Source organism: Nycticebus coucang, chromosome 2 (genome assembly GCF_027406575.1).
Source record: "Nycticebus coucang isolate mNycCou1 chromosome 2, mNycCou1.pri, whole genome shotgun sequence".
In the NCBI taxonomy this organism is placed as follows: Eukaryota; Metazoa; Chordata; class Mammalia; order Primates; family Lorisidae; genus Nycticebus; species Nycticebus coucang.
Window position 1 is genome coordinate 180599180 of NC_069781.1, and position 12946 is coordinate 180612125.

Below are 12946 nucleotides of genomic sequence, written 5' to 3' on the forward strand. Positions count from 1 at the left end.
AGGGAAGGGGACCCTGTCCCGTGCACTGTATAATGTTCAGCAACATTTCTGTGCTCAACCTGTAACTCCACCCCCAAAGATATGACATCCAAAACCATTTCAAGACTTTCCTAAATATTCCCTGGGGAACAGAATCGCTCCACATTGAGAACCGTTGGTCATGAGGTGACTTGGAATACATCAGGCCTGGTCTAAGCATCTTCCACACTTCATTTCCGTTTTCCTTGAAGACCCCAAGACATATATGGGATGTGATCTCAGGTAGTTCCAGAAAGGCCATGGAGAGCTGAGACTCTGGGGCTATGAGGCCTAGGGGTCTTCAAATAGAGCCTTGATGAAGTTTCATTGTTCTAAAAGATCTGGAAAAAATTATACAGTCCCCTACTGTTCAGAAGCCTTTGATGGGTGCAAAAGAGAATATGAATGGTAAATACTCATATGTTTCCTTTTTGAAAATTTCTTCTACCACGTGGCCTGAGGTGTTGGGGAGAAGGAGGGAAGAACTGGAAGGCTGGAATAAGCAGCAGGGTCCTCATGTCATCCCCCCACCCTCAAAGTTACCACCAGCTGCTCCCTCCCTCTGCTGTTCCAGCTTCTGCCATCCTTACAATCAGCTCGTGCTCTTTTTTTTTTTTTTTTTGTAGAGACAGAGTCTCACTTTATGGCCCTTGGTAGAGTGCCGTGGCCTCACACAGCTCACAGCAACCTCCAACTCCTGGGCTTAAGCGATTCTCTTGCCTCAGCCTCCCGAGTAGCTGGGACCACAGGCGCCTGCCACAACGCCCGGCTATTTTTTGGTTGCAGTTTGGCCGGGGCTGGGTTTGAACCCGCCACCCTCGGTATATGGGGCCGGCGCCCTACCGACTGAGCCACAGGCGCCGCCCCAGCTCGTGCTCTTTTAGAGAAAAATCCCACCAGCACCTTTGGCAGTACCCATCTGTGTACTTTAGAAGGTGCTAGATCATCATTTTTTTCTACTCCATTCATTTCTATTCTATTCTAATCTTTATTTTTGTCATATTTTGGAGTCAGAATAAATCAGGGATCACAAGCAAATGTGACTCCAGAACAGTTTTATCTCCATAATGCTAAAGTTTTTAAATTTGCTGTTAATACTAGCCAGCAGCTGACCCATGGAGGCGGGGTGGGGGTGGGTGCAGGGAGGGCAGTCTCCATTCTTCCATGGTCCAACCTGGCCTAATTTTCTCAGTTATATTATCTACCTGCCCCCCAGAGGCATTTGACTTTTCAAACGTTGCCTTTTGAAGGCCTTCCAGTCTATGTATTCTTATAACTCTTACTATAAGACTGACTCTTACTGTTCAAAATGTATCAGTTAAGAAACAGGCTATGCTGCTATAACAAAAAAGCCCGTAAACACTTGGACCCAACCTGAGAGGCATTTACTTCTCAGTTGGCTAATAGCACAGGGGTAGACAGGTGGTCTGTAGTGGGTAGGTGGCTGTGCTCCACAAAGCCTTCTAGGGACCCAGTTCCTTCCATCTGTTGCTCTGCAATCTGAGTGACACTCTCATCCATGTGGTCAAAGTGGCTGCTAGCCTCCAGGAAAGGGAAAGAGACTGAGAGGGGAGCAAGCAGCTGGTAATTCACGAGCAAGACAGAAAGTTGTGTCATCAGTCAAACTCATAGGCCACTGGCCAGAACCCAGTTACTAGCCACACTTAGCTGCAAGGGAGTCTGGGAAGGGTATTCTCCAGGTTGGTGGCCAAGTGCCCAGCCCACACTAGAAGAAAGGTGTGAAGGTGTTCTGGGGAGCTAGAGGCATTTCTCTGACAGGGATTCTCTATGCTCCATCCTTAAGTGGGGCTCTCCTGTCCCCTAATGGAGGGACATTTCTCAGTGTCCAAGGAAGGCCTTGTTTTAACCATGCATTCTCTTAGTTTTAGACTGGCTGGTGCAGCCGAAACCTCGATGGCTTGGTGGCAATGGCTGGCTGCTGGATGGCCCTGAGGAGGTATTGCAAGGTACCTACAGGGCAGAGCCCTGGCCCTATGTCACAGCCATGACCCCTTCTTAGCTGCTGCACCAGGCTGCCTGTCACCCATGCATGGACCCTTCCATCCGCCCCCCTGCCCCCCGCCATAGATGGGATGCTGGCTGGAGGCTTGGCCAGTTCAGAATAAGGATTTGAGTCTCCCTAGGAGCAGGGTCTCCCTGGGTGCAGAATGGAAAGGGAGGTGTGGGGTGACCTTTCAAATCCCTAAACTTGTTATAAGGGGCTCACTACTCTATAATGTGAACTCTCTGTGGAGGGAGCTGGGAGGGGGAGACCAGCTGCTGGAAGGAACAGCATGGGGACCGGGTCCTTGAGGGTTGTGGGGGTGCCAGTGTGCACAGCTGTGTGCAGCTGTGCCACTGTGCTTGCGGCTGAATCCTTGTCTGTTGTGCATGCAAAGGTGTGTGGCTGTGCTGTGAGTGTGTATGCCTGCGGGGGTGTGTTGGTGTGTGAGTGTGTGTGTATACGTGTGACTGTTGATGTGTGTACGTGTTTCAGGGTGTCACCTGAATGTGAGAGTATGTTTGGGATCATTTGACTTCAGACTGCCTCTGTGTGTGTTTGTGGGTGTGTAGGGGTGTATTTGTAGGTGTGTTCGTGTGTAGGGGTGTGTGTTGTAGATGTGTGTATCCATAAATGTGTGTGTATAAGTGAGTGTGTATAGGGATGTATCTGTAGATGTGTGTATAGCTGAGTGTGTGGAGACATACGTGTAGGTGTGTGTTTGTGGGTGTGAGTGTGCGTTGTGGGCATGTGTGCACACATAAGCTGCTGATGAGATGGGGTGCATCTGGCGTCTGGAATGCATCCTGTGCCCTCCCTGGGCCGCCCACTGAGCGCCCGGCATGCGTGGCCCCCACAGCAGAGGCCTGTAGCACCACAGAGGATGGGGCGGAGCCACTGCTGTGTCCCTCTGGCTATGAGTGCCACATCCTGAGCCCCGGTGACGTGGCTGAGGGCGTCCCCAACCGAGGACAGTGCGTCAAGCAGCGACGGCAAGCAGGTGAGTGTGGACCCCCAGGCCGTTCTCCCTGGGACCCCCTTCCCCACAGACCTGACCAGGGACAGGCTCCTGACCAGCCTGGCCCAGAGCTGCTCCTACCTTCCCTCTGCCCTCCTTGGGGTCCTCTGTGCTTTCCCTGCCATGCCCACCTGCGACTCTGGTGTGTGTCTCCCAGCTGGGTGACCTTGGGGTCAATTTCTTCATAGTTCTGAGCCTCAGTTTCCTCATCTGTAAAATGGGGTACTTGATGCTGCATGGAGATTGATTGGAACCACATGTGCAACGCCCTCAGGACTGAGCAGAGTGGCTGGTGGTCAGCCAACACTGGCTGTTTCATCTCTGTCCATGCACACACGTAACAATTTTTCAATGGAAGTGCAAAAGTGATACACAGTCAGGAGGAACCACATGTCAACCCACACAGCCATTCTGTTTTTCCCTCTCCATAGAGTAGTCAGTAAATTGCATGAGCTATTCAGCACTTCATTATAAAATCAGCATTGTGTTAGATGATTTTGCCCAGCTGCAGGCTGGAGTACGTCTGCTGAGCACCTTGGAGGTAGGCGAGGCCCACATCCAAGCTACGATGTCAGGGGGTTAGGTATATTTAATGAATTTTTTACTTAATAGTACTTTGGACTTCATATGAGCCTATCAGGAGTAACTGACTGTAAGCTGCGGAGCGTCCAGATCTATCTTAACCGCACACATAGATTTGCATTGTTGAGAATCCTTCATTTCCCAGGACTCCTGCCAGGACTATTCAGTTCCACTAAATTAGTGTTCGTCTCCTTAGCAGAGGAGATAAATAATGAATGGGTTGCATCACTTTCGTTTGCGTGGTTTTCCAAGGAGACGGTAAGGACCGCATGGCAAGCACTGGTAACATCTGAAACCCTCCCGTGCCTCACGCAAGGCCTAAGGGGGAGAGATCTCCACCCAGGTTCCGTCGTGGAGTTTGAAAGACATCTGTGACCCTCTACGTTTTGCCATGTCAGACGGAGACCACACAACCAGGAACCCATGTCCTCATTTCTGAATCTCTTGTCCCTAATAGCCACTCTGCTAAGAGTGATGATAACTGGCGGCGCCTGTGCTCAGTGGTTAGGGTGCCAGCCACATACACCAAGGCTGGTGGGTTCCAACCTGGCCCCAGCCAGCTAAAGTAACAATGACAACTACAATAAAAAAAAAAATAGCCAGGCGTTGTGCCTGCAGTCCCAGCTACTGGAAAGCTGCAGTAAGAGAATCGCTTAAGCCCAAGAGTTTGTTTGAGGTTGCTGTGAGCTGTGACGCCCTGGCACTCTACCAAGGGTAAGATAGTGAGATTCTGTCTAAAAAAAAAAAGTGATGATAACTACTGTGACGCTGTTTGCTAAAAGTATATCTAGAGGAGCATGGCCTGGTAAAACTTACATTTTTCTGATTTGAGAATTTATTTCTTTGCAGCTTTTCAAGAAAGGCACAGACATAAAATCAGTTACCCATTTAACATCATTACCATCACAAATATAATTATGAGATATTAAAACTGTCTTGAGAATCCTTAACTTTTTTTTTTACTTTGAGACAGTGTCTCACTCTGTTGCTCAGGCTAGAGTGCTGTGGCATCACAGCTCACATCAACCTCAAACTCCTGGGCTCAAGCCATCCCCCTGCCTCTGCCTCCTCAGCTGGGACTCTAGGCGCCTACCATAATACCTGGCTAGTTTTTCTATTATTGGTAGAGACAGAGTCTTGCTCTTGCTCAGGCTGGTCTCAAACTCCTGAGCTCCAGGGACCCACCCAGCTCGATCTCCCAGAATGCTGGAATTACAGGCATGAGCCACTGTGCCCAGCCAAGAATCTTGAACTTTTGAAAAATGGTCTATAAAACAATATGAACTCAATGGATGCCTTTATGATTTCTTCTCTGTTCCACTTGCTATTTGCAGTTTGGGGTGGGCTCCCCAGGCTCCCTGGCTTCCCAGGGCTGTGTGGGTAAATAACCTCTAACCTTTTCATGGCTCTCAAGCCAATAATAATTGAGCCACTTTGTAGGACTCTTGAGGAATAAATGAATTCATCCATGTGGACCGTGTCTGTCATTTCACAAGCACAGAACAGAATCTAGAATCTTTGATGCTTCATCACTGCTTGTGTCTAGACACCCAAACCTGCCATAGGTGGGTGGGGGGTGCAGAGCCCTGAGGGCTGGCCAGCCTGCCAGCGCCCACTGGAAGGTGGAAGGGATAGACTTTTCCAAAACAGAGCCATGGGTGAGTTAGGATCTCTGGACTACACTGTCACTCATAGCCTGGGAAAGGCCGCCACCTGCTTTGCCTTTTCTCATCCCCTGATCTTTCATTTACTTATATGACCTCAAATGCCTGGGTGAGCCAAACAAGTTCAAAGCAGTTCTTAAAGGTCTGAGCCAGTTAAAAAAGACCCATTTCAAGAATGGAGCTGAACAAAGCGATCACTGAACAATGGCCGTGCTGACGGGGCCGACGACTACCAGCAGCCCATGGGCCTTCTCTCTGTTGCAAGCAGAAAACAGCAGAGGTGGAGCTGGGGCAGCTCTGTGCAGGTTGAACCACAGACACAGATTCCAAGCCTGCAGCTGGCTTCCTGGGTGGCCTTGGACGGGTCACCTTGCCTTTCTTAGCTTCAGTTTCCTCATCTGTAGAATGGAGGTGATGATGGAAACCATAGTAGCTGCATCATGGGGTAGTTGCGAGGCTTCCTGTGAAATGCGGTGCTGCTTGGCAGGTCCTCCGTGGACGTGCACCACGGTCCTGTCTCAGGAAGAGAGGACTTGAGTTCAGGATCTGGCCCAGACCCTGAACGGGGCTTACCGAGGAGCAGAGCTGGAATTGCAGGTCTGTCCACAGGCTCAGAGCCGTGTGTGTGAGTGTGTGTGTGTGTCTATGTTTGTATACATGAGTGTATATGTGTGTACGTGTGTATGAGTATCTGTAGTGTGAGTGTGTGTGTGTGAGTGGGTGTGCATATGTGTGTGCGAGAGCTCCCCTCCCACAGGAATGACTGGAGCCCTCTCAGTGGAAAGCAAGTGGAATTTACCCTCACCTGGTCCTAAGAGTCTGTCACTTAGCAATAATTGTTGGTAATTTATTGCTAACTATCCGTAGCCTTGGAAACATCTTGAATTCTAGCAAAATTCAAGAGGAGCAAAAATTTTTGGAGCAAAAATTTCAGAGGAGGAATGGCCGCTCTTGACCCAGCCTTACCAAGGAAGAAGCCTTTTATCGAAGTTTTATTTTTTTTAACTGCATATTTGAAATACTTTCAGAGTAACAAAAGAGTTGCAAGAACAGTCTTTGGACCCTCCACCCAGATTCACCAATTGTTAAAACATCACATTTGCTTTTTCACTTCTCTCCCCCACCAACCCCCCCCAATACAAATATACATATGTATTTTTCTGGACCATTTGGAAATAAATAGCAGACCTCATGGCCAGACCTAAGGTGCAGATCTCAAGGCCAGACCTCTCTCTTCCCTCTTCTGGAGGGGGAGAGAGCCAAGTTTGACAGTCTGGTATCTGAAACCGGACATCCGAGCAGTTTGTGTCTTTAGTGAGAGACACACAGGAAATCTGGTTTCTCAGAGAGTAAGGTTGGAGGGAATTGGTGCATTTTTTCTGAGTGTGCTTGAGGTCACACTGAGGCTCAGCAGGGGAGAGAGCCACCCATACTTGTCCTGGCTGGGCCACTGCCCAAAAAGAAAAACATGGGGCTCATGCAGCCTTGAGCAGTAGGAAATTTGTTAGATAAATGCAGAGTCTCACTGTACCGCTCTCGGGTAGAGTGCTGTGGCGTCACACGGCTCACAGCAACCTCTAACTCTTGGGCTTACGCGATTCTCTTGCCTCAGCCTCCCGAGCAGCTGGGACTTCAGGCACCCGCCACGACGCCCGGCTATTTTTTTTGTTGCAGTTTGGCCGGGGCTGGGTTTGAACCCACCACCCTTGGCATATGGGGCCGGCGCCCTACTCACTGAGCCACAGGCGCCGTCCCATGTAAACACTTTTAGTAATAAGTTATGTTTGACCTGAGAAGGGAGTTCAGTGTTCACACAGACCCCTGTCTCCTTGTAGCATTATGGGCCATAATCCTTCCCCAGATGGTGGGGATATAGGAATGTTTCAGAGCCCCCTGGTCTGCAAAAACTCTGGCCATTTGCTCTGGAAAATGCAAAAGTTATGGCTGCAGTTGCTGCAGAGTGCCCACCTGAGGGTGTAGAGTGACTCCGCAGAGTGTGGTCACCTTGCACAATACAAGTCAGTGCTGGTGGTTTTTCGGGTGGCCACGAAACAGCAGAAAAACAGTGTCAGGCTACCGAGTCAATGGGATTGATGAACATGATAGCAGAGAAGACAGCTCCTATCACGGAGAGGAAGCAGTGAGCTAAATTGGGGAGAGATTGCTTCGGGGCACATCCGCGTGGCCACACCCCATGCACAAATATCCTGCTTCCATAGGGTGGGGGCGGAGGAAGAGATGGGTGAGTGATAAACAACAGTAGGAGCACGGAGTGGGGACTCCTTTGTCATTTGACATGTACGAAGTTGCCAGCAGGTGGCAATTTACACACAAAAACAGCGGCTTCATGTGACTCCTAATATCGCATGTAAGTGTTTTAAATGAAATTATTTTCAATACAGTAACTTGAAGAGGTACTAATTTTATACCCATTTTCAGGTGAGGAAACTGAGGCTCAGAAGGGATAAGTTGCTATTTGTGTTCCATCACTTTGTCATCTTCCGGGGTGACATTTGAGCCCCCTTTGAACAGACACAAAAGAGTCCTACTTATTCCTTGTGTGAAAATATTTTGTAATAACATTTAGAGAGCACCGTGCTGCTTCTAGTTCATTTGCTGAGACAGTGGGTACACAAATTTTTGGTCCCAGAACCCCTTGACTGTCCAAAGACATTGAGGAGACGCCATCAAACCTTCCTGTCTGTGGGCATTTGTCACAGTAGAAGCCAAAGCTGAGGCATTGAAAATGCTTATGTAGTTCTCCATTTAAAGATAACAATGGTAAACTCATTATATCTTAAACAGAAAGCAATTTTCCTAAAAATAACTATTTTCCGAAAACAAAACAGTGAGAGGGGTGGTGTCACTTTGTGTTTTTTTTTTTTTTTTGTAGAGACAGAGTCTCACTATACCGCCCTCGGGTAGAGTGCCGTGGCGTCACACGGCTCACAGCAACCTCTAACTCTTGGGCTTACGCGATTCTCTTGCCTCAGCCTCCCGAGCAGCTGGGACTACAGGCGCCCGCCACAACGCCCGGCTATTTTTTTGTTGCAGTTTGGCCGGGGCTGGGTCCGAACCCGCCACCCTCGGCATATGGGGCCGGCGCCCTCCTCACTGAGCCACAGGTGCCGCCACACTTTGTGTTTTTTTTGGAATTCTGCCTAACATGCGAATTGAGTGATCCCCCTCTCTTTTGCATTTGGCTGTCTGCTATCACATGTCATGTAGCCTCCGGAAAGTTTCCTTGTACACTTGTGAAAGAGTGAGTGTGAACACCACACACAGTTCCTTAGCGTTCTGAAGACAGCTGCGGCCATCTCCTGACAGTTACCCCTTGTCTTCCAGATGGGCGAATCCTAAGACACAAATTTCACAAAGAATATCCAGGTAAGACATGAAACCACTCTTTTCTTGCACAAAAGAGGGTACTGAGCGTTTCTTGGGTGAAAAATAAAAATAAAAGTGCAGGGGTGAGATATAGGGAAACAGAGTGGGGACAAGGATTGAGCCATCAAGTAGAAGCTCTGTTGTCTGATGGCAGGTGGAGAGGTACAGGCCCAAGAGGGGCCCATGGCAAAGGTGGCCTCCTGCTGGAACCAGCAGCTGCCCACACCTAGGGCCCCCTGATTTCATCCGGAGGACTGGAAAACATGGCTTATGGTTTCCACACATCTCTCTCATCATCTACCCACCTAATTTTCCATTTATCCATCCCTCCTTCCACCCACCGTCCATCCATCCATCCACCCACCAACCACTTATCTGTCATCCATCTACCCAACCACCCACTCATCCATACATCCATCCTTCCATCCATTCACCCACCCACCCATCCATCCATCCACCCATCCACTCATCCATCCATCCACTCCCTCATCCATCCATCCGTTCACCCATCCACCCACCAATCTATCCATCCATCCATCCTTCCATCCATCCATCCATCCATCCACTCAGCCATCTACTGATCTATCCATCCATCTATCCACTTACCCACTCATTTGTCCATCCACCCACCCATCCACCCATCTATCCATTGACTCATCCACCCACCCAACATCCACTTACTTATCCATCCATCCACCCCCTCATCCACTCACCTACCCACTCATCCATCCATCCATCCTCCTATCATTCATCTATCCACCCATTGGTCCATTTATCCCTCCACCCACCCTTTCACCCATTCTTTCATCACCCAGCGTGTCTTTATCAAGAATGTATAGCACCAGTTTACCAAGTAAACTCACCATTCTGTCCTGATGATCAGGGCTACATTTGTGAACATGAAAGGCCCTTTCCCTGCTGTCATGCGGCCAATATCAAACCTGAATAAAGCCCAAGAGGTTATTTCATGATAATAGTGACAAGCCCTGCTCCCATCACATACTGGATGCTATGGGGACACCTTAGGCCTGTCAGGGACAGGACAGGGGAGATGTGAAGGCTCAACCTGAAGAGTGAGAATTAGTGGGCAGCAAAACGGGGGGTGCCCTGAGGTTGGAAGCAACATGGCCATCCTGCAGCTGGGTTGTGTCCTAAGCCAGGGAGGGTAACAGGGAGTGAGGCCAGAAATGTAAGCAGGGTAGGTGACACCAGTTGGGGGGCTTTAGGAAGGAAGGGAGTCACGGCAGAGGGGTCCTGAGTGACCTTGTTTGAGGGAGGGGAGGACAGGAACCAGTCCCTAGGCCTGGCCGAGGCATTTGACTTAGTTTGGCAGGCCCTGGTGAGCCTCAGACTCGGGTGAGCAGGAATGAACATGCCTGTGCTGATGGAGAAGTGGTCTCTTTGCAGATGGCGACTCAAAGTACGTGGCAGAACCTGGAAGGGGACAATAGAGGCACTTCCACCACAGGCAGGTAGGTGGGAGGACCAGCAGGTCCCAGGTGGGGGGGGGGTCCATGGGCAGGCAGGTGCCTCTGCGACTCTCCTGCCACATTGTCCAGGGTGAGCATGAGGCGACACTAGGGCTCTCCCTGGCGTAGAGTTTGAAACCCTTTATGCAGTGAGTCCTCACTTCTCCTTTCCATAGATTCTTGGAAATTGTGATTTAAGCGGAACAGTCACACCCAGCACTACACAGGAACAAGAGTGACTTTTGCTGAAGCGAGGACTTAATGTCATTTCAAAGAGAACAAGAACTGTGTGTGATCGGAACTGTGCCCCTTCTCATCTAAATCCAAGACTAGACTGGGTCGGATCTTTCTGTTCCTTTGCCTTAAGGCCTTTGCTTAAGGCCCCCAGACATTTCTACCATCTGTCACTCCCCGCTTTTGTCAAACAGCTCTGTTGGGTGCCAACTATCTGACAGGCATGGTGCCAGCTATGGCCGCTCAGTGGCAGTTCCTGGGTGTCCACCATGACACTGGTGTTGTTCTGGGGATGACACCTTGAGTGGGTTCCATAAAGCCCCTACTCCATGGCAGTCATATCCTGCTAGGAGGAGACTCAACAAGCCCCCAAGACAATAAACACAAAACACCCTACTGAAGAGTGTTGGGGGGGGGCATGGTCCCAAGTCACTGGGCAGGTTGGGGAGCTGCTTCCACAGGGGTCAGGGAAGGCTCTGCTGGGCATGCATCTGAGCCAGACCTGAAGACAGAAGGCACTGCCCGAGGAGCCCAGGCAGAAGGAGCTGAGGAGAGCCAAAGTCCCAAGGAAAGAAAGATGGAAAGATGTTGGCTTTGGGGAACCAAAGGGAGGCCCCAGCGTGGGGACAGGAAGTGGCCCTAGCTGGCTCCAAGAAGGCTCCTAGGTAAGGCCCAGGCTCTGCTCTCAGAGGCTCTCAGAGGCGAGACACAGGTGCATGCCCAGGGTGGTGGGTCTCAGTGCCCCAGAAGTCTCAACCCTTAACCCTGAAAACCCACCCAGCCCCAACCTCTTAGAAGCAAGAGATTGCCCTTCGCCCAATTCCCATGTCCTTGAAAGGCAAATGTCAGATTTGCAATTCCAGAATATTCAGGGCTGAGTCCTCCAGGAAGATCCAGAGCCTGTGGGATCAGTGCCAGCATATCTATTACCTGCTGATGACAGGACCGGTCCCCAAGGAGAGTCTAACGGATGGGGGTGGCCAGAGGCAGAGGAGCCCTCCAGGCTGGGTTTAGAAGTTAGAGCTTGGGAGCCAGCCAGGCCTGGGTTTAAATTCTCAGACACCCCTGTGTGACCTTAAGCAAGTGGCTTCAGGTCTCCAAGCCTCAGTTTCCTCATCCTTTCCAGTGGGAACGCTGGGGAGTACTGCATAGGAATCAAGTAAGACAAGGCGGTGAGTTAGGAGTTCAACATCAGCAGCCGTTGGCATCTTTCTGGCACTTTGTAGGAAGGAGGGTTGTGGATTTCTGACCGGGGCTCTGCCCCTACAGCAGCTCAGTTCACTCTTTCTTTGCTTCCGTTTCAGCTGGTTTTCAAGATACCCCTTCACTTTCTGCTAAGCCTTGGAAACAGTTGGGAAGAGCAGTGTGACCCTCAGAGTTCATGTCCAGCTCAGAGCAAGACCCTGGAGATACTTAAAGACAGGACAGCATGACCTGTCTCAACCCACCTGGCTGCTGATGTTGTGGGAGCCGATTGACAGTTCTACCATCCTGGAGGACCCGCGGCTCCGAGGAAGAAGCCGCTGGCTGTGGGGGCACTGCCGCAGCCCCTTCTAGGACGGAGCTCAGCATCTTAGAGTTCTTTGTAGGTTTCCTCCGTGTCTGGCTCTGGGGGCACATACTTGTCTCAAATGTTCCCCAAATCTATTCGTCCATCAGGAAGTGGAAATGAACTTGCCTAGTAATCCATGATTCATAGTTTAACCACCTGATGGTCTCACATTGGATGAGCCAAGCCTGAATGTTAGCAGAAGGTGGCAGGCAGTCACAGAGCAATAAAAACAGCAAACAAGACGCCGGCTGTCCGTGTCTTGTAACACCTTGTCACTGTTTGATCAGGGTGGGAGGCAGAGTAGGTGTTGCTGGGATGAGGTATCAGATCAGACCCGGGAGGGGGCTTGTTGATTGACTAGGGAGGTGCCTGGGAAAGCCAGCAGGGGAGTGGGGAGGTGGGGCAGGAGGAACTTTGGTCAGATGAGGGGGAGTAGCAGGGGCCTGGAGGGTGCCTTTGATGCTCGCCCTCTGGGGGTCCTAGAGGCAGCCTGAGCCCCACCAAGCTCAGCAAGGTTGCTGGGGAGGAGAAGGGCTGCTCCTCAGCGGGAAGGGTTGTCAATTCAGGGGCAGTCACTGCCTAGAGAGAGAGAAGGGCAAAAAGGGACCCAAAAGGATATGTACAGAGCCCCCGGGACATCTGTTACAAAGTCCAAAGGCAACAGTGTCTGTGGGAAATGTGTCTGGAGGGGAATGATTAAACTAAACCAATAACCTGTCCGCTCATAACAGGCCGTGGTAATGGGTATCAAACAGTTCTTCACAGGATTCAACCCTGTTAATTCCAAAATTAACACCCAAGGACCCCTATTTTAAACCCCTGCCCCTCTAAGCACTTCCCACCCCCCACCCACCAAGCACACACCCTTTCTCCCCATAAAAATCCATATTGTCTTGGAAAACACTCCAAGTCAAGTTTTAAGTGCAGATTGGTGACTGGCGGCTGCTCCTTTTTTGTCATTTCTGAGCATCAGTGCATTCATGTTGCTCAAGAACCATTTTATTTGTTTTGGGGGAGAGA

The 12946-nt window shown here is 50.3% G+C and overlaps 1 protein-coding gene across 3 annotated transcripts in view; it reads left to right on the plus strand.

Moving 5' to 3' along the window:
* The window catches only part of WFDC1 (WAP four-disulfide core domain 1), a 29607-nt gene extending 17439 nt beyond the window's left edge, over nt 1-12168 (plus strand). Inside the window, exons 3-7 of one of the 3 annotated variants that reach the window (XM_053553528.1) lie at nt 1902-1985; nt 2880-3020; nt 8630-8671; nt 10079-10143; nt 11679-12168. In XM_053553528.1, the coding sequence (XP_053409503.1) occupies nt 1902-1985; nt 2880-3020; nt 8630-8671; nt 10079-10122 (311 nt within the window). In that variant the 3' untranslated portion in view covers nt 10123-10143; nt 11679-12168. Of the gene's footprint in view, nt 1-1901; nt 1986-2879; nt 3021-3226; nt 6170-8629; nt 8672-10078; nt 10144-11678 lie in introns of those variants that run through there. The other 2 variants (XM_053553544.1, XM_053553534.1) reach the window with 2 other exon arrangements.
* Nucleotides 12169-12946: the final 778 nt, after the last annotated feature.